This window comes from Geotrypetes seraphini, chromosome 2, assembly GCF_902459505.1.
Source record: "Geotrypetes seraphini chromosome 2, aGeoSer1.1, whole genome shotgun sequence".
Taxonomy (NCBI): domain Eukaryota; kingdom Metazoa; phylum Chordata; class Amphibia; order Gymnophiona; family Dermophiidae; genus Geotrypetes; species Geotrypetes seraphini.
In genome coordinates this window covers 225568229-225593803 of record NC_047085.1, presented here as the reverse complement: position 1 = coordinate 225593803, position 25575 = coordinate 225568229, and the positions used below count along the sequence as shown (strand labels likewise).

At 46.7% G+C, this 25575-nt stretch overlaps 2 protein-coding genes across 2 annotated transcripts in view; both read right to left on the bottom strand.

The window, feature by feature from the left end:
• DDX47 (DEAD-box helicase 47) overlaps window positions 1–11603 on the bottom strand; it is a 58786-nt gene extending 47183 nt beyond the window's left edge. The window contains exon 1 of the mRNA XM_033935033.1: window positions 11286–11603. Coding sequence (XP_033790924.1) covers window positions 11286–11366 — 81 coding nt within the window. The 5' untranslated portion in view covers window positions 11367–11603. The remainder of the gene's footprint in view (window positions 1–11285) is intronic.
• Window positions 11604–20472: 8869 nt separating this feature from the next.
• Window positions 20473–24277, bottom strand: LOC117355916 (apolipoprotein L domain-containing protein 1-like). Its single transcript, XM_033935031.1, has 2 exons — window positions 24060–24277; window positions 20473–21622 (listed from the first exon to the last, which is right to left on the bottom strand). The coding sequence occupies exons 1-2, from the start codon at window positions 24080–24082 to the stop codon at window positions 20923–20925; spliced, it is 723 nt and encodes a 240-aa protein (XP_033790922.1). The 5' UTR covers window positions 24083–24277; the 3' UTR covers window positions 20473–20922.
• Window positions 24278–25575: the final 1298 nt, after the last annotated feature.

Genomic DNA, 25575 nt, shown 5'->3' with positions numbered 1-25575 from the left:
GGTCTATCATCCATTTTTTCACTGCATCTAGAGTATTTTCCAATTTTACTGTTGAGGTAAGGTCTGGTGAGTCAAAGGGGAGGAGTATGGTGATGTCATCTGCGTAGCTGAAAGATGTAACATTTAAATTATCTAGAGTGGTTCCGAGGGAGGAAATAAAGAGGTTGAAGAGTGTAGGTGATAGTGGTGATCCTTGTGGAACTCCACAGGGGTTGGACCATGGATCAGATTTGAGATCGTTGGACTTTACTCTGTAAGTTCTTGATTTGAGGAATCCTTGGAACCAGTTGTATACCCTACCTGAGATCCCTATAGCTTCAAGTATCTGTAGTAGTATAGTGTGGTCAACCAGGTCAAATGCCGCAGAGAGATCAAGTTGAATTATCAGCATCTTTTTGCCTTTGCTAAGGTGTTGTCGAGCTGTGTCTAGTAGGGTTACTAGTAGTATCTCTGTGCTATGGTTGGTTCGGAATCCTGATTGTGAGGGATGAAGTAGGTTGTGGTCTTCCAGGTAGTTAGTGAGGAATTGTGCAACTACACCTTCTATTATTTTAACGTATATTGGTATTGAAGCGATGGGTCTGTAGTTGGAGGGGGTATCAATTGGGGCTTTGTGATCTTTCACAATTGGGGTGATTATGATCTCTCCTAGGTTCTGTGGGAATTGTCCTTCCATTAACGTGGTTTGTATCCATTGCATGAAGCTCGCTCTGAATTTGGTGGAGGCATTTTGTTATCAGGTATGTGGGACAGTTGTTTAGGTCGCATGATGCTTGGCTATATTTTTTGAAGAGTCGATTCATGTCAGACCAGTGTACTAATGGGAAATTGGTCCAGCTTCTGTCCGCAGCAATGGCTTCTCCTATTGTAGGGTTTGTAGTTATCTTGTCGAGGTGTGTGTGTGTGCTGTTGAAGGTGGTCCTGATCTTGGTGATCTTGTTTTTGAAGTGGTCTGCAAGTTGGGTGGCTGTTGGTGGATGGTTTCCTTGAGTAGCTCGGAAAGGTTTGGTATCAGTGAGGTTTTTTACTAGTTTGAATAGCTTTTTTGTGTCTTGGGTTTCCGTTCCTACCATTTTGGAGTAGTAGGTTTTCTGTTTTTCCTTGAGTTTGATCTTGTATTGTTTAATTAGGCTTCTCCATGCTATTTTAGTGTGTTCTAGGTTCTTTTTTTTCCATTCTCTTTCTAGTTGTCTGCAATGCTTTTTGATTTGGAGAAGTTCAGAGTCGAACCATTTGTCTGACGGTCTGCAGATTCTGTGTTTTGATTTTTCTGGAGCAAGCTCATTCAGGATGGATTCACTTAAGGTTCGCCATTGGGATATGGATTTGTTGGGGGCTATGGTATCGATTGCAAGATCTGCTTTGTCCCAGAATGTGGTAGATTCAATTTTTGGCGTATTTTGAAGGGGGTTTTGAGGGGATGATGTTTGTTGTTGCGTTGAGCCCAGTTGATGTTAAAGGTGTATTTGTGGTGGTCTGACCAGAGAGAGGGATGCCAGGCCCCGTTTGAGATGTGGATTTCAGGGTTGTTAGGGTCTTGGGTCACGTATGCTGCGATATCTAATTGGTGGCCTTTTTCATGTGTGGGTTGGGGGTTGAGAATCTGATAGGTTAATGCTTTGAGGTTCAAGGCTTATTCATAAGAGGACAGAGCTCGCAGATATGGGGTGGAGATAGGGGTGGTAGAGCCGGTAGGGAATGGAGAAGGTGCCCACAGGAACGGGGACAAACTTTGTCCTGTGTCATTCTCTAGCTAGGGACCATGGATCCATTTTAGCAGGCAATGGAAAAAGTAGTAGTACTCAGTACCACCAAGTATCCCCTAAAAAAAGTATTTTATATAACTCCCTACTCCATAAAGTATTTAACTATTCCAAGAGCAAGTATACAGAAGATCAAAATTGTTCATGCAAGGAGGATATGATGCAAAGTGGTGGCTTCCCAAACTTGTCCTGGTGACCCCTCAGCTAATGGGGTTTTAGAATATGCACAGTGAACATACAAGATGTAAAACCTGGTATATCCACTCCCACTCTAGCAGAGATCATATGTTTTAAGCTAGGATGCCAATGTTATAAAGTCTTACATGGTTAGCTCCTGGCTATCTGACAGAACTCTTCAATTTTCCAAATATGAGGTGTTCTTTATGCATTTCAACATTATCTGAATTCCCATTGGTTAGGGGCTGTTAATACAAAAGATATCATAGCTGAATGTTATATCAAACAGCCATTCAGGATTTGGATTTTCGCAAGATTTTTTCTATCTCCACATCCTACATGAATTTTAAGAAACTACTAAAAACTTACTTATATAAAAAGTTTGTGTAATATCTTTCATATGTGAAGTTTTGTATAGATTAACTTTGTAGCTCACTGTCAATGTTCAGCTCTCTTTAAATTTAATCACAAAGATCTGCAAGGTAATGTAATGTTATGTTATGTTCACAAACCTTAACTTAGTCACCCTTATTCCATCTAACTCCTGTGACGCTCTGTTATTTGTCTATATGCTCCACTTTTGCTTACAACCTGTGCAACCTAAGAAAGGTTTGGACAATTTCCTGGAGGAAAAGTCCATAGTCTGTTATTGAGAAAGACATAGGGGAAGCTATTGCTTGCCCTGAATCGGTAGTATAGAATATTGCTACTCCTTGGATTTTGACCAGATACTAGTGACCTGGATTGGCCACCGTGAGAACAGGCTACTGGGCTTGATGGACCATTGGTCTGACCCAGTAAGGCTATTCTAATGTTCTTGTGATGTTTAATGTAATGTGTATTTTATTGACACTGCAAGCAGTACATCATGTCATAATTCCGGCTTATTCTTGTTGTGCATTGCCTTGGGTAAATTTCTTCAAAATGTGGTAAATAAGTCCTAAATAGATTTCTTACATATTAATTGCAAACATCCAAAAATCCTGTGCAGACAGCGGAGCTACTACACAAAATAAAATGACAAAAAAGCATAAGTATACAAAGAACAAGAGCCTTAGGTATGTGAAGCTCTAACTTATACAGTACACAATAGGGGTTAGCAATGAATTTTGGTGATGCACCAAACACCATCTTAACATTTGCTTTGAAACTGTTTTCATGTCAAGTGCTGTTGTGATGTGTCAGCCATACAGTACAATACCAGCGCTGCAAGTATTTTCAAAACTCTTGGGCCAGTTAGAAACATAAGAACTGTCATAAAGGGTCAAACCAGACATCCTCTTTCTAAATGGTGGCCAACCTTGGTCATAAGTACTTGGCAGAATCCCAAAAAGTAGAAGAAGAACCCCCACCAACATTCTATGCTACCTAATCCCCAGAGATAAGCAGTTGCTTTTCCCAGGTCTACCTTAACAGTTTATAACCTCTACTTCCAGGAATTTATCTAAACCTTTTAAACTCAGCTATGCTGCCTGCTATTAACACATTCTCTGGCAATGAGTTCCAGAGCTTAATTATGGTTGAGTGAAAAATATGTTCTTTTTGTGCTGCTATGTAAATTCACAGCATGTTCCCTAGTTTTGTACTTTTTGAGAGAGTAAGCAATTGATTCACATTCGCCTATTACGCTCCACTCAGGATTTTATAGACTTCTATCGTTTATATTACAAGATCAGTGCTTCTAGATCAGGGGTGTCAAAGTCCCTCCTCGAGGGCTGCAATCCAGTCGGGTTTTCAGGATTTCCTCAATGAATATGCATGAGGTCTATTAGCATACAATGAAAGCAGTGCATGCAAATAGATCTCATGCATATTCACTGGGGAAATCCTGAAACCCGACTAGATTGAGGCCCTCAAGGAGGGACTTCGACACCCCTGTTCTAGATCATGAATTCTGAATAGATTGCAGCGTCAACATTGTTATCAAGCCAACATGTCAGGCACAATCTGAAGGACTATACTAGCAGCTAGAGCAGCAGTCTGAGAACTAGGAATGCCAGAGTTCAAATCCTATTCTGATACAGATTTAGATAGTAAGAATTCTTGTGAATGCTACTAAATAGAGGTAATAACAGAAGACAAGAAAGAAGTAACATGAGAACCAGCAGCAGGTCTAATAAGGCTCATAAGCATCACAATTCTGAATTATTTTGATCCTGTAGCTGCTGCATTTTCCCCTTGCCACAGATTCACAGGAACTGAATATGCTGCCTGCTCCCACCTTTTTCTTTCTAGTCCTTTTTTATTCTCCCTTTCCTTATCCCACCCCCTCGACCAGTGCTCTGGACTCCACTTGCCACCCTCCAGTCTTCTCTGAAACATCACCGCTGCTACTTTGGGGGCTGATGGCTTGATTTACAGGGATTTGGTAGTATTAACGCCATCCTCCTGAGACTGAAGAGCTAAGAAGAAAAGCTGCAACAGAAGTGAATGGGTACAGAAGAGTAGCTTCCAGCTTGAGATTCAGAAGTAAGAATAAGGAAAAAAGGAGGTATGACAGCATAGCATCCAGATTTTGAGAGGGTCAGATTGGGTGCTGAGCATATCCTTTCAGTGAGTCTAGGGAAAGAAAAAATTGTATTGTTTGGCACCGCAATAATTGAAATGTTTGCACCCAAGTATGACAGCATGGAAGAAGCAAAAATAGAAAGGACTGCATAAAGGGCAAGGAAGGAAAAAGAGGATCTACTGAGGAGCAGTGGCGTACCTAGGGTATGTGGCACCCGGGGCCCATCATTTTTTGACACCCCCCCCCCCCCCCATGTAAAAAAATTTTTTTTTTTTTTTTTTTTGCAATAACCATGAAATGGAATAAATGGTCAGAATAGAAACAGGCAGTGAAAATTTTCTTTTATTGAACCTCATATATGTAACCATTATTCCAAACATAACAAAACATAAATTATGTCTAAATTGTCATGACATTAGAAGTACCGTATTTTCGCGGATATAACGCGCGCGTTATACGTGATTTTACGTACCGCGCATACCCCTCGCGCGTTATATGCCTGAGCGCGGTATACAAAAGTTTTTAAACATAGTTCCCACCCCGCCCGACGCCCGATTCACCCCCCCAGCAGGACCGCTCGCACCCCCACCCCGAACGACCGCTCGCACGCGCTCCCACCCGCACCCGCATCCACGATCGGAGCAAGAGGGAGCCCAAGCCCTCTTGCCCGGCCGACTCCCCGACGTCCGATACATCCCCCCCCCCCCCGGCAGGACCACTCGCACCCTCACCCCGAAGGACCGCCGACTCCCCAACAATATCGGGCCAGGAGGGAGCCCAAACCCTCCTGGCCACGGCGACCCCCTAACCCCACCCCGCACTACATTACGGGCAGGAGGGATCCCAGGCCCTCCTGCCCTCGACGCAAACCCCCTCCCCCCACCGACCGCCCCCCCCCAAGAACCTCCGCCCGTCCCCCAGCCGACCCGCGCCCCCCCTGGCCGACCCCCACGACACCCCCACCCGCCTTCCCCGTACTTTGTGTAGTTGGGCCAGAAGGGAGCCCAAACCCTCCTGGCCACGGCGACCCCCTAACCCCACCCCGCACTACATTACGGGCAGGAGGGATCCCAGGCCCTCCTGCCCTCGACGCAAACCCCCCTCCACCCCAGCCGACCCGCGACCCCCCTGGCCGACCCCCACGACCCCCCCACCCCCCTTCCCCGTACCTTTGGAAGTTGGCCGGACAGACGGGAGCCAAACCCGCCTGTCCGGCAGGCAGCCAACGAAGGAATGAGGCCGGATTGGCCCATCCGTCCTAAAGCTCCGCCTACTGGTGGGGCCTAAGGCGCGTGGGCCAATCAGAATAGGCCCTGGAGCCTTAGGTCCCACCTGGGGGCGCGGCCTGAGGCACATGGGCCAAACCCGACCATGTGTCTCAGGCCGCGCCCCCAGGTGGGACCTAAGGCTCCAGGGCCTATTCTGATTGGCCCACGCGCCTTAGGCCCCACCAGTAGGCGGAGCTTTAGGACGGATGGGCCAATCCGGCCTCATTCCTTCGTTGGCTGCCTGCCGGACAGGCGGGTTTGGCTCCCGTCTGTCCGGCCAACTTCCAAAGGTACGGGGAAGGGGGGTGGGGGGGTCGGCCAGGGGGGTCGCGGGTCGGGCGGGGGGGCGTGGGGTTTGCGTCGAGGGCAGGGGGGCCTGGGATCCCTCCTGCCCGTAATGTAGTGCGGGGTGGGGTTAGGGGGTCGCCGTGGCCAGGAGGGTTTGGGCTCCCTTCTGGCCCAACTACACAAAGTACGGGGAAGGCGGGTGGGGGTGTCGTGGGGGTCGGCCAGGGGGGTCGCGGGTCGGCTGGGGGACGGGCGGAGGTTCTTGGGGGGGGGCGGTCGTTGGGGGGAGGGGGTTTGCGTCGAGGGCAGGAGGGCCTGGGATCCCTCCTGCCCGTAATGTAGTGCGGGGTGGGGTTAGGGGGTCGCCGTGGCCAGGAGGATTTGGGCTCCCTCCTGGCCCAATATTGTCGGGGAGTCGGCGGTCCTTCGGGGTGGGGGTGCGAGTGGTCCTGCCGAGGGGGGAGAAGAATCGGACGTCGAGGGGGGGCATCAGGCTTTCAGGATGGGGACAGGACTTCAAGGGGGGACAGGCAGATCTTCAAGGGGGACAGGCACGGAGAGGCGGGGCAGTGCACCGAAAGTCAGGGCGGGTGAACGGTGAGTCGGGGCAACCAGAGGAGAGTCGGGGCAGTGCACCGAAAGTCAGGGTGAGTCGGGGCAACCAGAGGAGAGTCGGGGAGGGCGAAAGGAGAGTCGGGGTGGCCAGAGGAGAGTCGGGGAGAGCGAAAGGAGAGTCGGGGTGGCCAGAGGAGAGTCGGGCAGCATGCGCGTTATATTCCTGAGCGCGGTATAGAAAAGTTTTTGTACATATCATCGTGATTTCTGCGCGCTATACCCCTGTGCGCGTTTTACAATGGTGCGCGTTATATCCGCGAAAATACGGTACATATGGAGTAGTTGCAGGCAGTGGCGTACTTAGGGTATGTGGCACCCAGGGCCCATCATTTTTTGACACCCCCCCCCCCATCTATATGAAAAATATGATTTTTAGTACCAATCTACATATCGCACCACAAGAGTGTACCTAGGAAAAGGCTGCATCTTAAACACTGCAGTGAGCACTAGAACACCAACACATACATTGTAAAACTAAACAAGCCAGATCCCGCACAGTCAATTGGTCCTGTAGTCAATGCCAACTGAAAACTATGTCTTTTTCATACACACAGAACAGAGATACACCCTCGCCCAAAATGGAATAATCACAAACTAAAAATAGAAATATGTAGACAAAAGTTAAACTGATCCGCCAAGAAACCAGACCCTGGATACAATGCAACACCACAAAAAACAGTAACACATGTCCTCTAAAACAGTGCAAAATATAAAGACAGTAGATGTAAATTTGAAAAAACTGATACATAACAATCACCACTTTATAAATTAACAAATAAAAATAAAACAAATAATGAGATATAAAAAAATACAATTTTATTGGACTAATCCCCGTAAGCTCGGTCCCCATCCCCGCAAACCACCTGATTCCATCCACACAAGCCTTGAATTGTTTATATTAAAGTATAAAAAGAAACAATATTCTGTACAATTGTCAATTTATAAATCAGCGTCTTCTCCCCACTCTCTTCCCCATTTCCCTTCAGCATCCTCAGCCCACTCTCTCTCCACTTTCCTTCAGCGCACGCACATAAAAACAAGCAAGTAATTTTATATCATTTTCATTCTATTCATTCATAGAAATTAAAGTCTAGATAATGCCAGTCACATAACAAAACATGATTTTACAAAAATAATTCCCTGCAGTCAAGCCTGCAAGGATTATTAGATGTCTTTCAGCAGTTCCCCTCCCTCCCTCCCCCTTACCTTTGTGGCCAAGTCAAAATGATCTACCAACAATAAAATTTTAAAAACACAAAGCACGCTGTACGCAGAGAAAATGTTAATTATCATTTATATTCCGCGGGTTTTCAAAGAGGTCAAGGCAGATGACTTTATGCAATGTCACCTCAGTAACAACTATACAAAAATAGACAAATATTCCCCCTCCCTTTTTACTAAACTGCGATAGCGGTTTTTAGCGTAGGGAGCTGCGCTGAATGCCCCACGCTGCTCTCGACGCTCATAGGCTCCCTGCGCTAAAAAACTCTATTGCGGTTTAGTAAAAGGGGGCCATAGTGCAAAATATAGACAGCAGATATAAATTTTCAAAACGGACACATTTTGATCACTAAGTTGAAAATAAAATCATTTTTCCTACTTTTTTGTCTGGTGATTTCATGAGTCTCTGGTCCTTCTTCTGATCCTTCTTCTTTCTCTCTCCCCCTGGCTCCCCTCTTTATTTCTGCCTTTCTTTCTCTCTCCTCCTGGCCCCCCTCTTTCTTTCTGCCTTTCTTTCTCTCCCCCTTGACCCCCCTCTTTATTTCTGCCTTTCTTTCTCTCCCCTTGGTCCCCCTCTTTCTTTCTGCCTTTCTTTCTCTCTCCCCCTGGCCCTCCTCTTTCTTTCTGCCTTTCTTTCTCTCCCCCTTGACCCCCTCTTTATTTCTGCCTTTCTTTCTCTCCCCTTGGCCCCCCTCTTTATTTCTGCCTTTCTTTCTCTCCCCTTGGTCCCCCTCTTTCTTTCTGCCTTTCTTTCTCTCTCCCCCTGGCCCCCCCTCTTTATTTTTTCCTTTCTTTCTCTCTCCCCCTAGCCTGCACAAAGCCATCGTGCCGATTTCTCCACTTCCACGATTCTTTCCCTACCCTCACCCCCAAGCCAGCAGCCGATTTCTCCCTGCTCCTTCCCCGATGTCCTGAACTTCATCGGGCAGCAGCAGCATTCACAATTCACTGATGTTGCCCGCTTCAGGCCTTCCTCTCTGTCGGGTCCTGTCTTCATGAAAACTGGAAGTAGGCAGGACCCGGCAGAGAACAAGGCCTGAAGCCGGCAACAGCAGCGAATTGTAAACGCTGCTGCTGCCCGAAGAAGGTAATGGAGCACCGAGGCAGTCCGCTTCTCCCCCCTCCCAGCCGAACCCCCGCTGACCCTCCTATCTCCCCCCCCCCCCCCCGTGAACCTTTCCGACCTTCCCAGCGAGAGCAGCAAACCTCCTTCGCGGCTTTCTCCTCCCTCTGCCGCGTTACTGATGACGTCATCAGTGATGCGGCAGAGGGAGGATAAAGCCGACGCTACTGGAGGGAGGTTTGCTGCTTTCGCTGGGAGGGTCAGAAAGGTTCACTTGGGGGGGGGGGAGAGAGATAGGATGGTCAGCGGGGTTTCGGCTGGGAGGGGGGAGAAGCGGTCTGCCTTGGTGCTCCAAGGCCTGGCGCCATTACCTTTTTCGATAATGGCGCCGATGCTGCTTTCGCTGGGAGGGTAGGAGCGCGATAGGGACCGGGCCAGCTGTGCACCCCCCCCTAAGGCGGCACCCGGGATGGACCTCCCCCTCGCCCCCCTTGGTACACTACTGCCCTGGGGAAACAGCCTGCAACAAGATCGCGCGATGCCAGAGATTTTTGCCTGCTTCGGCTGTTTCCTCCGCCGCGGTCCCGCCCCTCCTCTGACATCAGAGGAGGGGCAGGACCGTGGCGGAGGAAACAGTCGAAGCAGGCAAAGATCTCTGGCATCGCGATCTTGCTGCAGGCTGTTTCCAGACGCGACACCCGGCGCAGGGGGGGTAACTGGACCGGACCGGGAGCACCCCCTCAGGGCTTGGTACCCGGGGCGGACCGCCCCCCCCCCTTGGTACGCCACTGCTGAGGAGCACAGTCAAATGAACTGTAGCAAGAGCAGAATAAAAGTATGAAGAGGCATTTAAAAAAACCAACCACTCCAAAATAAAGAAGGATATCAAACAGAAAAAGATCTGAGAGTAAGACAGAGAATGAAAAAAATATATATATATAAAAATTGATCCCTGGCTGTCCTGAAGGCTAGAATACCTGTCCTAAACTCAGGGTTGTGACTGTCCTTTTTTTAACTCTTTATTTGGCATTGTTGCTCAGAAATAACATGTTTCTATGGCTCATATGGGAGATCTGCATCTCCAAATGTGTTACTTGGCACTGTTGCTCTGGTTCAACATCAAGTTACGTAAAAAAAAAAGCAGTTTTCACCATTTGCCAATTAAAAGATTAAGCATACAAAAAGGTTTACCACCAAAGAAAATATTTCTTCACTGAAAGGGTGGTTGATCGCTGGAATAATCTTCCACAACAAGTAATTGAGGCAAGCAGCATGCCAGATTTTAAGAAAAGATGGGATTGGCATGTGGGATCTCTTCATGGAGGTAGTTAGGGGGTGGGCAGACTAGATGGGCCGTGGCCCTTTTCTGCCGTCATGTTCTATGTTTCTAAAGAAGGTTTGCTCAATACCAGAGATTTTAGCTGCCAACTTGTTAGCCCTGTTAAGGCCCATTGTCTGAATACCGATGGCACATTCCTATGACAAAAACATGAATGCGCTCTTGATATTTAAAGACTCTAGGACAGTGGTCTCAAAATCGCAGCCCGCCAGGTACTATTTTGAGGCCCTCGGTATGTTTATCATAATCAGAAAAGTAAAATAAAACAGTTTCTTGATCATACGTGTCTCTAGCTATAAATTACAATATTATTACTGTATTAAGACTTAGCCAAAAGGAAAGATTTATAAACTTTAAAGAGTTTTACATTAACTATTTTTTCTGAGGACCTACAAATCCAAAATGTGGCCCCTGCAAAGAGTTTGAGACCACTGCTCTAGGACATCTCATTAACGTTTCCAGGGCAAAACCTGTACCAGGGGTGGCGACGCCAAGGAGGAATAAATACCAGGGCCACCAGTTCAAGCCTCTCTGTACAGAAGTATGGAGAGAAACAGAAACTTGAATTGATCCTAGACCAAGCTTTCTATCTCTCTCATTAGGTATTCTGTACTCTTTGAGAGCCACATCTTGCCGGATACTCAAGAACTACATTAGCCACTACCAAAAAGAGGATGCTGGGTTCTGCAAATAATTCAGCCTCTCGTTAAAAGGAGAGAAACACGGTTTGTTTGTTTGTTTGAAATGCTACACGTGTTCCACAGTAAATGAACAGGCTGCGACTTGTGCCCCCTCCATCCCCAAAATAGTGGCAGGAGGAGGGGGGATGTCTTTGCATCCACTCAGTGCATAGGAAGATGGGGGTGAAGCTCCATAATTCATGCAGTACACGACCCTAAGATTTCAATCAGGGACAGGCAGAGAGAAGCCATGTGTATCAGACAGACCATACCACCTCCCACCCCTCCTGCCTCTGCATGTGGTCGTCTCTCGGGTGCGGGAGGGAGGCGTTCGTCTCCCTAGCCACTGAATCATTTCTCACCAGCTCTTTGAATGTTTTAGTCTCCTCCTGCACTTCTTCACTAAGCTCACGTTCGACCTCCGGCGCCGCCATCCTGAGCATGACCTTTCACCCGGAAGTAAGGGCGCGAGTCGGGGGAAATGTACTGTACTAGTAGTTTTCCGGACACGAAAATGTGGAAGCTTGGGAGATGTAGTACTGGTTGAAGCTCTTCGTCTCTCGCGTGCGTTGATCTTGTTTGTTCCTTTGTCTCAGGGTTCTTCCTCCGAGGGTTGCTGCTAACATTTTGGCAACGAAAGACCTGACGCTTGCCTTGCCCCGCCCCTTGCCTAGGGTTACCATATTTGTGAAGACAACCCCCCCCCAACCAAAACCCCAAACAATCAAACTACAAAACAGAGTTCACATGACCCCGCCCATACTTCATCCATACCCTTGGTCCCCCTTCCTATCCTCTGTACCCTTTTAGTGCTTCTTTCTTTCTTTCCAACTCCCCTCTTCCCCCCCCCCTGGGTGATCCTCTCTCTCTCTCCTTCCAACCTCCTCTCCTGTTTGTCTTTCTCCTCCCATCCAACACTACACCATGCTCTTTTCTCCTGCACTCTCTCCTTTCCATAATGCTTCTCCCTCCCTCCCTCCTGTTTCTTCAGCTCCCCTCTCTTGACTTCATGCTATTTCTCTAGTAATCTACCCTCCCTTCTCCGACCTCCAATGCTGCTTCCCCTCACGATCTCTCTATCTCCTGACTCCCTCTCCTCCCTGGCCAGCCGCTATAATTTAATCTTCGGGCAGCAGCAAAGAGATGAGCCTGCTACTGCCGGCCGGCCCTAGAAGCCGCCTCTCAGCAGCGACTTCCTGTTTCCGCACAGGCGGGACTTGCAGAGAGGCGGCTTCTGGGGCCGTAGCAGGCTTATCTCTTTGCTGCCCGAATATTAAATTATAGCGGCTGGCCAGGGAGGAGAGGGAGTCAGGAGATAGAGAGATCGTGAGGGGAAGCAGCATTGGAGGTCGGAGGGAGGGTAGGGGACTGGAGAAATAGGTGGAAGAGTTGGGAGAGCTAGCTAAACCCAGATAGACTCCCCCATTTTTCAAAAACCAACCAGGCTCCCTAAAAAAGAGGTCATGTCTGCAGGGCTGAATTAACAGGTAGGCCCAGTAGGCATGTGCCTAGGGCCCGAACTTGCCAGGGGAGGTGGGGGGCTGCTGAAGAAAGAAGTAAGGACTCAGCTTTTTTTTTATTCAAACAGTGACGGGCCCCCGAGAAAGATCAGCAACGTGCCCCCCCCCCCTGCACCGGTGGCAACCGTTCTGGTGCAAGCCTTGCTCATCCCAAAGCTTCCCCTCTAAAGCAGCTTCCTGTTTCTGTCTGGGCAGTTTGCGTCAGAGGGCAGCTTTGGCTGAGCAGCAGCACAGCTTGCAACAGAAAGGATGGTTGCTGCTGAAACGGGGGGGGGGGGGGAGACTAGGGGGGATGGAGAGAGAGACGGGGCAGAAGATGAAGTGGGGAGGAGAGAGAAGGGGGCAGATGATTGAAGTGGGGAGAACTTGTGGCCTCTGATGCAGTTTCCGCCTGGGTGGTTCGTGTCAGAGGGCAACTTTGGCCAAGCAGCAGCACCACTTGCAACAGAACGGATGGTTGCCGCTGAAACGGTGGGGGGGGGGATAGGGGGATGGAGAGAGAGAAGGGGCAGAAGATGGAAGTGGGGAGAAGAGAGAGAAGGGGGCAGATGATGGAAGTGGAGAGAACTTGTGGTCTCTGACGCAGTTTCCTGTTTCTGCCTGGGTGGTTCGCATCAGAGGGCAGCTTTGACCAAGCAGCAGCACCGCTTGCAACAGAATGGATGGTTGCCGCCGATCTGGGGGGGGAGGGGTGGAGAGAGAGAAGGGGCAGATGATGGAAGTGGGGAGCCGAGAGAAAAGGGGGCAGATGATGGAAGTAGGGAGAACTTGTGCCGTCAGTGTCAGGTGCATATGGGAAAGCAGCAGTGAGGAGGTGAGGGGCCCTCACCACTGCTGCTGCTTTCCCATATGCTGGATGGAGGGAAGGGGGCAGGATAACGCAATGGAATTACCTGGGGTGGAGAGAGAGAAGGGGCAGATGATGGAAGTGGGGAGACGAGAGAGAAGGGGGCATATGATGGAAGTGGGGAGAACTTGTGCTGTCAGCATCAGGCGCATATGGGAAAGCAGCAGCAGCAGCGGTGAGGATGTGAGGGGCCTCACCTCCTTAACATTGCCGCTGCTTTCCCACATGCTGGATGGGGGGAAGAAGATAGTGAGATAGTGGAGGGGTGAAGGAAAGGGGTGGCAAGCTGTGAGTAGACACAGTGAAAAGAGGGAAAATGAGGACTGAATAGTAAGAAAGAATTTAATTTAGATGGAGGCAGAAAATAGAGAAGGAAGACCAGAGATAAAAGGAAAGGGAAGAGAGGAGAGAGAGATGCCAAAGAACGGGGAAAGAGACAGAGATATCAGATCTGAGTGGAGGAAATGAGAAGAGAAAGATGCTAAAAACCACAGGGGGAGGGAAGAAGAGACGGAAGTAGAGAGATGCTAGACCATGAGAGGAACAGAGGGAAGATGATGGATGTTAGACCAAAGGGGGAGGGGCAGGAGGAGAGATGGCAGGGGGAGACAGAGTTTCTGGAAGGAGCAGGCAGTGGATGGAAGGAAGGAATGACAAGAAGATGAGGAAAGCAGAAACCACATAACAAAGGTAGAAAAAAAAATCTATTTTTTTATTTTATTGCTTTAGGATAAAGTAGTATTGTAGCTGTTTTGATAAATGGTTAGAAATAGAAATGGTGGAATGATGGCAAGATGGCAACCAAGCAGGCTGCGTGAGCGTGAACCCTCTCATCAGCGCTGCTGTTTTTCCTGCCAATACGATTGTATACTTACTTTTTGATGCCTAAGACAAGAAGTAGGCAGAGGAGTTTCCCTCTAACTCTGCTGGCAACATCAATGCTGCAACAAACTGTAATAACAGCATTTACAGTTCATTTGGCGTTGGGCGTTTCCTCTGCTGAGTCCCAGGAGCAACTTAGCTTGGAGGGCAAGATATCGCTCAGCCCGTCAGGATCTTACCCACCTCCGATCCAGGAGGACTGTTAATGGAAGACTGACGCTTTGAGGGGCCTCAGGAACAGCCGAGTATGACGGGGCTTCCATTGCAAGTACCCCTGGAAGGGGAAGTCTTGATGGCTTTGTTTCTCCAGTGTTAAAGTACTTACTGACCCTTGCTGTAGCTGGTGGGGATCCCCAAGCACCGCCAGCTGAGGATCTCCTCAAAAGGTGGCCAGAACTCCCTTCTCCAAGTGTAGCAGTCATTGTCAGCATCCTGGAGCCACTGTGGTGCCAGCATCTGTGGCTTAGGGATGTTGTTGCTGCCGCCTGCTAAGCTTGGTAAAAGGGATTTTTGACCACCTTCAGAGGAAGTATTCAGCTGACATAGCTTGACGGTCTTCATCAGCTGGACTATTAATATTTGCATTAGAGTAGTATATTGCAATCTGTGTGCCGTGACACACTAGTGTGGCTCCTGAGATTTCAGGTGTGCTGCGACACAGCAAGAGGCACGTCCTGTAGGCAATCAGCTGGCGCTAGCGCCTATCTTTCCCTCCGGCCCTCTTCCCTGCTGGCACCCCCTACTGGCAGCTCAGGATCCATCTAGAGGGCCTTCGCACATGCGTGGACATCATCATGGCGCACTTATGGATGCCTTGAGCCGCAGCCATTATGTTTAGTGTACTGCAGCTTGACTAAGTTTGCAAGACACTGCATTAGAAGCTCTGGCAGAGACCCCTTTACAAGTATATATTCTTCCCAATTAATATTTCCAAATTAATAAAGTGTCTTTGCTTATTTGTAAATGGGTCTCTACCAGAGCCTTTAATTCAGTAGCATAATTAAATGAAATAACTACAGTACTTCTGAAGTTTACGGGGATGGAAGAGATTACTTGCAGGGACAGGTGAGGACAGATTCAATTCTAGCAGGGACAGGCGGGGATGGATTCGATTTCCGGTGGGGATGAGTGGGGACAGGTTTGATTCCAGCTGGGACAGGTAGGGACTGGTTTGATTTCTGTCCCGGCAAAACTCTCTAATCCGTCATCTAGTGGCATTGTCACAACCATCTGCAGGGTGCTAATAATAAAGCCACTGACTGAGAAGTAGCATTTTCACTACTTGTCCAACCTGTTGAATGCTATTTGCTATGGTCTCATTTCTGGCTATAGCAAATAACTGGGTGGCTTAACTCCTTGGAAGATCTATGAACAAAAATTATTTGGTTTTCTTGAAATATAGTGTCTGAGCTGCAGTCTTCAGTGGCGTACCTGACAGGGTGGAAACCCAGTGCGGAGCAACCCCTCCTCTGGCCAAAGCACCCCCAACCCCCCCTCCAGGCAGTGGGAAGATGCATGTATCGGACACAGGATTGTGGGCTGCCTTCATCGGCTCTGCTGGTCCCCCACCCCAGAACAGGAACTTGACGTCAGAGAGGGCAGGAGCTGATGGCCACATGCAGGCAGACTGTAGACCTGCAACCACTCCAGCACCCCTGAGCTCCCTGCACCTGGGACAGACTGCCCCCCCCCCACCTCGTCCTTGGTATGCCACTGGAAGTCTTTTAAAATATGAGCTGGGAATGCTCATATTGTCTGTCTGCAATGTTGTCTGTCAGATTCATTGAATCTGACAGACAACTTTCTGCTGGATATTTTTCCAGGACCTACATTTGGGTCAATCAAACTCTGTATGAGAACATTCAGTCTAACAGCATTGACAATTATAACATATAAAGACATTTGTACACATATTTATCCTCTCTTTTCCTATCACATAGCTTTTTACTATGTTTTGGAAATGCCAGGCTTGTTATGCTTCACATGCAACTTCTTTTGTTCCCAGCGTCAGATCTAAGCTGAGAGGAAATTCCACCCTGCTGGAATAATGAGCAACAAACAGCCAGAAACTGGTTCAGGAAAGCCATCACCAGAGGACTCTCCCTAAAGCATGTCAGAGTTGGGTCTCCACCTATGTACAGCTGGGAGATCAGCCTTTTGAGACTGCATTTACATCTTACTGAAACATGCCAAAATCTAGAAAGTTTCATTATTTATAAGTTTTTCATTACATTACAATACAATACAGTTTTTATTTGTATACTGCCAATGCCTCTGAAGTTCACAGCGGTTCACAAACAATAAAATATTTAATTTAGGTGCTTAGAACCAGTACTGTCACTCCCCTGCTAATGACTTGTTAGTGCATTGGCCAACTTTACACAAAATAATCGCTGAAAAACAGAATTGGGTTAGTTTTTAAAGTTGGTAGTGAATGATTACACATTTGTAAACACTAGCTGAGTGTTTATACTGTATATAGTAGAGTTTATTTATTTATATCCAGCCTTTCCCAAGGCGGGTCACAATAAGATACAAACAATAAAAATCACATACATTTGAACAAACATCATAACACATACAAATAATGTAAAACCCCTTGAAAATCACAAAGAGGCTACCAGTACCTCCCCTAGACACATACCAGTTTTGGTCCCATATTTCATCCTACAGAAAATATGTTTTTTTCAGCATTTTCTTAAAATTGTTCAAATTTGTTTGCTGTCCTATGTACCCTGGGAGCTTATTCCAGTCCTGAGCGCCCATACATGAAAACATACTACTGTTTAGCCCCCCCCAAATATAAGGTTTGGAGGGGTAATGTTGAGGCGACCTTACAATCTGCCAGGTCCCGGGCTCGATACCCTCGTTGAAGATTCAGTAGGAAGTAAAATTACTGACAAAGACCGCTAAGAGTGCTTGCATAAAGTATATATATATATTGTGCAGAAATAAGCTTAATATTACAGAAAAGCAAGATTCATAAAGATTACAATTAAGGAGAGAGAAAAGCTAGTTTCCCTACCTTACAGAGTATAGAGGAAAAGACAGAGAAGAAAGTGGTTCCAGACAGAGAGCAAGAGAGAGGTGATGTTCCAGGGAGATAGAGATGTTGTAGAGAGGGCAAGAGAGGGGATGATGTAGAGAGGGGGTTTTCATAGATTGGAGTCTTATTCTAAAAAAATAGAATCTATTGAAGTTAAGTACCCCTATCTTTTGTAAACTGTTTGAAACAATGGTTAGTTTCATTGATAAGGAAGGTGAGTGAAGTGTGAGTCGAGAGACTGGAGAAGAATAGAGGATGAACCTGTCCCTTACCGACTGGAGTCAAATGTAATTTCCAGTATGCCTCTGACAATGGTTTCTGATTAATCTTAGCTATCTGTGCACCTGGACCTATTGTATATCTTAAGCTGTCCATCTTAAGCCCCAGACATTAACACATCTTAGCACCTCTTCATTGCAAGTTCCTTTGTTACCTTTAAGCACCCCCATCTGCAGGCACGGATCGCTCTATAGCGATCCCCGCACATGCGCAGACCATTTATAGATGGTCTGAGCATGCGCTGGACATCCAGGCCGTCAGAATTGTTTGGGTTTTTTTTTCTTCTATTTTTTTAATGGAAGGTGGATCTGCTTGTTAAACCACTGAGCGCAGCCAGGGAACCTGAAAAGTGCTGGACCTCAGGGCCGGCATAGATTTTTTAAAATAGGCGATCGAGGAACTTTTTGGAGCCCTTGGTTTTAACCTGCTTAAGCCTGCAGATTAAAACCACGGGCTTGCAGCGCGGGGAAGGGTGGGAGAGTCGGGGCAGGCAGGCAGGCGCGTTTGGGGCTGCAGGAGGCATTTGGGGCAGCAGGAGATCGGGGCTGACAGGGCAGAGAGCAGGGCGGCATGAGGCAGGGCATTCGGAAAGGGCTTCAGCGACTGGTCCTCAGCAGTCGCTTTTTTTTTGATTGGCCAGCACAGTCGGTGTTGCAGGGTTTGGTGTAGTGAATCGTGTCCCTGCCTACTTTGCATGCCGTTGCCCTCATTTGCATGCATGGATTGGTGGATGGTCGGAAGAGAGGTAAGTGAATCGGGCCGGGGTTACAAACCGGTCGGTACATGATTGGTTTGTTTTGTGAATCTAGCCCTATATATAGAATTTGTGCATAAGTGCATATCTGGAATTTTTTGATTTGCAAGGGGGAGGGGGTTACTGCCTAGGACCCCAAAGGTGTGTTTCCTGTACCATAGCAATGATCTTGAGCTTCAGTCCATAGAACAATTATTGGTTGGTAAACTTGTCAAAGCAAGAGCCATCAGGAAATATAACATGAAGAAATCAGATGCACGAGCTCATATGAATAGATCATATGTCTCTGCTCCATTCTGGAGATAAAATAGTTAATATATTTTTAATACATTCTCTTGGATCCTTAAAGATGCAACTATGTAGTATGAGGGGCCACTGAAAAGTTCTCCATTGAGGGCTATACACTAAAGTCCAGTGATTTTCCACTTTTTTCATTCTATCAGAAAAATACAGAACGGAAAAAGTGGAAAATCGCTGGACTAAGCCCTAAGTGGAGGCTGCTCCAACTTTGTGGTTGGACTGAGAACTTTTCAGTGGTCCCTCGTACACTTCTTAATTCTTTCAGTTCTGGATATAAAAGAAAAAAAAATCCAAGGCATCATGATTGTTGCAGATGACCGGGTCTTGCTGCATCTTAATAAATGTAACTGACATGTCATCCATTGTGCTGTGGATTTTTTCAAGGTATGAAGAAAGCCAAAGCATGATGTCTGAAATGTTGGTTCAACTTATTCAGATGCAGCAAGACCTGGAGAACTGCAACAATCAATTCAAGAGGGGTTTTTTTTGGGGTGGGGAAGAATGCTTTGTATTTTATTTATTAGGAAATGGAGTGTGATAATTGGAAAGAGGTACACTGTGGGGGCGGGGTGGCAAGAGATGAATCTCTTGTTAAAAAATCCTGGCTATGCCATTGCCTTTCAACAAATGATAAAAAGAGAAGCAGTGGTGGAGTAAGGGGAGTGGGGGATGGGACCGTCCCAGGTGCCATCTTGGTGGGGCATTGGCACCTCTTTGACTCTCCACACTCTTCCTTCCCCCCCATACTTCTTTAAATCTTCAGTCTTCGCCAGCGTGAGCAACTTCTCTGGCCTGCTGCTCACACTGACCTGGTTCCCCTCTGAAATCACTTCCTGGTGAGATTGAGTTTGAACTGTATGCGGAAATGGATAGGGAGTCAATGAAGTGACTTGAAGTACTTATGGGTTTTTTTGCACTTATTGTGTGTTAGGTGGAAAAGCTAAAGTCTGTGCAGTAAAGGCAGGGGGTGTGTCCAGTATTTGTCCTGCATCTACTGCACAGGACAGACACTTATTGCATGGGCATCATATCATATGGAGTGCCAGATAACAGGGAAGGAACTGCACTATATGGCACAGTAACAGTGCTGGCCCAAAAACACATTGTCTCAGCTGCACCCCCTCCCAGTCTGAGCCACCCTTACCATTTCCCCCAATCCAATGACCCACAAGCAGAACCCCCCCTACCTGATTTGTTCTCCCCTCACATGATCTGAACCTCCTAAGGCAGAGGTCTCCCCACCCAATCCTATCTTTGTGGAAACTCTCCCACCTGAACTGTAAGCCATCAGGAAGCCCTGACCCTTCGGAAAGCCCCTCCTCACACAAACCTAAATCTTTCCCCCAAACCTTCCTCTCCACCCCCTGATAACCTTCAGGATTTACCCAGGGCAATTCCTGCTAGTCTAGAGAGACAGCGCAGGAATAGCCTCCCTCTGCTCCCACCCCATCCGTCACTCGGTGCAAAATGGCGCCACTAACCTCGGTGACGGCGCATGCAGGAAGTCAGAGCACCGGATTAAAAGGTAACTTTAAAGCGCTCTGAGGGGGGGGGGGAATCCCACCACTTTACTTAGAAGTGTTGCCGCTGCCTTTGTAAGTGGGGGGAACCCCCCCCACTTACAAAGCAAACTAATTTTTCACTAAAACACCCCCCCTCAGAGCGCTTTAAAGTTACCTTTTAATCCGGCACGCTGACGTCCTGCGCGCATTTGTCTTAGCGGATTTGCCCTTGCGTACTTTCGTCTATGAACCCTAACCGCAACCGGTAGTCTTCTGGTACTACAACTAGGTCCCCCCCACCATCACCATTAATTTATTTCCAGTGTAAAGGACAGAGGCACTGACCTCAGTAGCAGTCATTTATGTAAGCTTGCCCTCACCCAGAAACTACATTATTAATGTTCTAGGAAGGCAGTACAGAAAATATAAAATATCTTTATTCAGATCTAATGTCCACAGCTCAAAACAGAACTACAGACTGTATACACATCAAATTGAGCATCTCAGTCTTTATGAATCTCAAAATTTCACCGTTTAAAAAATATATTAAATAAATAGTATATAAAATGTGTGTGATATTCAATTTATGGTAGGTTCCCCTTTCTTTTGACTAAGAGAGGTCTTGTCATAATTCTTATACTGGGACATCAATAACTCATTTTTGCTGAAAGACAACAGCTGTACCACAAATTAATATACCAGCTGTCTGGCAACTTCATGTACTCTGTTCTATGCTCCCGCACCTGCCATCAACAGCTGAACCATATCAATCTGGCCATTCAGGCCTTTACAAGGGGCTCTCCCCCACTATTTTCACTGAATAAGCCTTAATAGTCTTTAAACAATTGTCCAGCTCTTGCTTGCTTTATTCAGTTACAATTCAGGAGTGCTTTAGTGTCCAGTGCCATTTTTTCCAGCTGTAACCGATCACACATAGTGTCCAGGACATGTATGCAGGATTCCAGGTGCATGGCCAGTTTCTGAACTTTGGCCCTTAGCACTGCTTGGCTCCCTTTCGTGGCTTCTTCTGAGTATTTTGGCACTAGGAAGTCATGTGAGCCAGAGAGTATCATAAAGCGGACAGAGTCAGCAGGACTTTCCTTTGTGGCCCAGGGATCATACCCAACAGTACCCGTCAGTTGCTGTTCCAGTGCCAGGCATTCCCAGATCTCCTTCAGCTGCTTGCGGCAGGCCTCATCAATTTCCTGTACTTTTCTCAGCTCCTTGGAGTTGGAGAATGACAGAGACAGGTCCGAAGTGACATTAGCTGCCCCGCCAGCTGCTGCAACCCCCAGGCCTATTGAGGAGGCCAAGAGGGATGCCCCAAAGGTGATGGGAGTGAGCAAGAGGCCAACAATGGCAGTGAGCGCACCAGCTATACTCAGGCAATTCCCCATCAAGGTGGTGACAACAGACCTCTTGTGAAGTTTGTCAATTCGCGCAGCAATTTTGTGGAGGCGCATTACTTGGTCATACAATTGGTTTCTCTGGTCCATCAGAAACAGCACAGACTGGCTGGTGGGACTGGAGGTGGCATGCCAGGACAGGGCTGCAGTTTCATCTAGCATTCTGCAGGAAAACAAACAAACATCATTACAACTGTCATCAGACATGGAATCAGAGAGAAAGATAGGACTGGAAGAGACCAGATGAAGTATTATAGTCTGTTAGATCACCTGACAAATGATGATTCCACCTTCACATCCCAGGAGCTCCCACCTTATGTAACGGTGACCCGTCAAATGCGCGCACAATTGCACCCCGACATCTGTGTGCACTGAATGGGAGGTGACCCGACAATTAAACCCCCGACAGTAAAGAAGTAATATAGTTCTTTGAATACTATTTTCTCTTTTTGAGGGTGGGGGTAACCCCTCCCCCCACTACACATAAAAGATTCACTTACTAACTAGTGCAGTTCTTTGGATCCTATTTTGTCTTTTTGAGGGTTACAAAGTATCTAGTGTTAGGGTATCTGGAAGGCCGATTGGCTCAGACTCCTTAGGGGAGGAGCCTGAGGTGCCTCAGCCAATCAGGGCCTTCATGCACCAGGGAGGGCCAATTGTCGTCATCGAGGGCACATTCAGAGCACCACAATGTATGTATAATATATTTAGGGGGAATAATTCTCTTGTTTCAAATGTTCTCTCTTTGCTGTGCGCAATTGACGGGGCGCAATTGTCATGTGTGCACTTATTGGTGCGCGCATTTGACGGGGCACAATTGTCGGGGCAATTGTCCTGTGCACAATTGTCATACCTATGTAACTGTTTGGGTTCCAAGTTCACCAAGATGAACTTAGAGGAGACATGATAGAAACCTTCAAGATCCTGAAGGGTATAGAAAAGGTAGACAGGGACAGATTTTTCAGATTATGGGGAACCACAAGTACATGGGGACACTCGGAGAAATTAAAAGGGGACAGATTTAGAACAAATGCCAGAAAGTTCTTTTTCACCCAGAGGGTGGTGGATACTTGGAACGCGCTTCCGGAGGCTGTGATAGGCCGGAGCACGTTACAAGGCTTCAAAGAAAGTTTGGATAGGTTCCTAGAGGATAAAGGAATTGAGGGGTACAGATAGGAGTAGCAGTAGGTTATAGGGATAGTCTGGGACCATTGCTCAGGCAATGGGCCTGATGGGCCACCGCGGGAGCGGACCGCTGGGCGAAATGGACCTCTGGTCTGCCTCAGCAGAGGCAACTTCTTATGTTCTTATTATATTAGTTTGTAAGCTATTCTGAGCAGGGATCATCTATTACATGTTAAATGTACAGCGCTATGTTTGCCTTTTTGCGCTATAGAAATGATAAATAGTAGTAGTAATAGATGACCCCAGGACCCTAAAACACCCTCACCACCACCACTTCCTGTGCCAAACAACTGCTTTCTGCTAGGAATGTGCATTCATTACATACAATACATGTATAGGTATGGTTTAATTTGTACACTTGTTGAGAGATTAAAAATGAATAAAGAAGAGGAAAAAAAAAAAGAATGTGCATTCAGCTCAAAAGATGAAAATGAAAGATTAACTAAACCCTCTCCCCATTACTAACACAATGAAATTGTTTTTGCTTTGTTTTGTGTTTAGCTTATATCATTTAACAATACAACTTACTGAAAACAAAACATGAGAAACTGAAATGAAACCCACCCCCCAAGCAGGGATTATCAACAATGCTTCCACTGCTTTCTGTTGCAGTACCAGAAGCATAACTCTGACTTCTGAGAGAGCACACCAGCAAGAGGTAGAAAAATCATATTGCCAGGTATGGGTATGCAGAGAGGTAATTTGCCCTTCTCTGCAAACTCTCTCCACCCCTTCCCAATGACAGATTCTTTCACAATAAAAGTGGCTCAAATACATTTAAGGAAATAGGCACGATGACCTCACACCGGGATCGTGTCATCTCTCATAGTTGATAGTGAAATTAAAATGACAAAGTACGGTATATCAGATAAATAAATATCACAGCCCTCTTTTTAACCTCATTACTACCACTTCACCTTACTTTTTTAATATAACAGGCTTTTTATTCCTTAGGAATTATTTGTTGCCGTCAAAAATGTAACGTGTGTAAACTTGATTTTAACCATGATAGGCTTATTTTTATGCACTAAGTTGTAACACAAATTTCAAAAACTTATTAAAATAGATGTGGAAAACATAAAAAGAGTTTTAAACAATCACAAAAAAGCTCAAGCAATTAGAAAGCTTTCTGCCCTGTGCACGTTTTGAGTCACCTTTATCTGGTACCGACTTCATATTTGTGTATTGACAGAAGTGTGTGATATCTCCAGAAATTAAGAAATCCTAAGACTCTTCTACCTATTCACTAAAGGGTAGATTTTATGCTCATCCATGCATTTTTGAAAAATAAGGACCAGACTGTTTTTGTTTTAATTAACTATGTAATACAAATGTGTTTCTGAGCCGTTATTTCCTCTTTAAAATAGTTGCACAATCTAATTTCCCATTGCAAATGTAGGATATTCTAAACTTACCTTTTCTCCTCCGTTGCTGGCATCTTAGAGCAAAAGTTTGACTGTTAAAGCTGTCTGACAAACTGCTCTGCTGTGCCGTATTTATAGAGCAGCAAGAAAAGGCGAGCCAACTCCAGCCAGGGCTGCGATGACCTCACACCGGGAACGTGTCATTTCCTGGTGGGCCTGCCGAGCCCCCTTTTGTTCAGTTACTCGAAGGAAATGACCTGTATGGAAGGCACTTTGGGGACAGGACAGGGCGCAGTGCAGGAGCGCACGTTTTCAGACGTCACTACGGAACGCGAACATTCTGTTTGCTCTTTCGCTCGGCTTCACAATGGCGGCATCGAGCATTGTTTATCTCAGCTGCATCATTTCCTTTGCGGGTAGCGTCCATGCTGAGCCTTGGTTGCTGCTTGCTGGAACTAGTCAAAGCTAGAAAAATAAATTCATTGCCCTTTTTAAAAACTAATCATGTTTTGATGTTCAAGGTCAGCTACTTAATTACGGTAAAGGGTCTCTTGAACTGGAAACACCAATCCTTGCAGTACCTATTCCCACAATCCTGGAGATCTCACGAGTGTTTTATTTATTTTTGTTTTAACTTGATATCTTTAAATGGGTTGCCGTATTAGTCTGATAACAATGATTTTCAACTTGTTTTTCATATCAGGGTGCATTTAAGAAAGCTGAAAAAAAAATTGTGCGTAGCTACACCTCAAATTTTGAGTTGGCCACTGGGCAAATTGGATAGGCACATGTGGTCTCTGTCTCCCCCACCCCACCAACTATTAAAAATACCCGAGATGGAGGGGATCCCCAAGTCCCACCAATTGCTAGGGTCCTCTGGTGCCAAGAGCTTCTTCCTCTCCCACTTAGGACTGCATAAGCTTCCTCTCACATTTGCTACAGCCAGTGGTTCTGTTCATGCACTGCCACTGCCCCACCATGATGTCTACCACTGGCGTACCTAGCATATGTAACACCCGGGGCCCATCATTTTTTTGACAACCCTCCCCCCATCTGTATGAAAAACATTATTAACAATCCAAACCTCACACAAGACTGTACCTAGGAAAAGGCAGCATCTTATATACTGCAGTGAGCAATACATCACTGTAAAACTAAACAAGCAAGACTAGTACAGATCATTTCTGCACAGTCAATCCTAACAGACAACCATGTCTTTCGAACACAGAAAACACCTTCGCCTACTATGGAATATGTAATCACAAACTAACTCCTCCCCCTTTTACAAAACTATAGTGTTTTGTAGCCATGGTGGTAACAGCTCAGACTCTCCTAGAATTCTGAGCATCAGAGCTGTTACCACCACGCTCTACAGTTTTGTAAAAAAAAGGGGGGGGGGAGGGATAAAATAGACATACGTAGACAAAGATTAAATTGAACCACCATGAAGCTGGTCTCTGCACACTAGTGCTGCCCGATTCAGGAAAAAAATTTTGATTTGATTTGATTCAGCCTATTGAATTGGTTTTTCAATTCGATTCGATTTTCCTGCCCAATTGGGTGTTTT

Excerpts from the sequence above, each read along its gene's own strand:
- LOC117355916 (XM_033935031.1), bottom strand. The coding sequence starts at position 24,082 with ATGCCAGCAACGGAGGAGAAAAG. Across the intron at positions 21,623-24,059 it reads CCAGCAACGGAGGAGAAAAG|AATGCTAGATGAAACTGCAG; the intron begins GTAAGTTTAGAA and ends GTTTTCCTGCAG.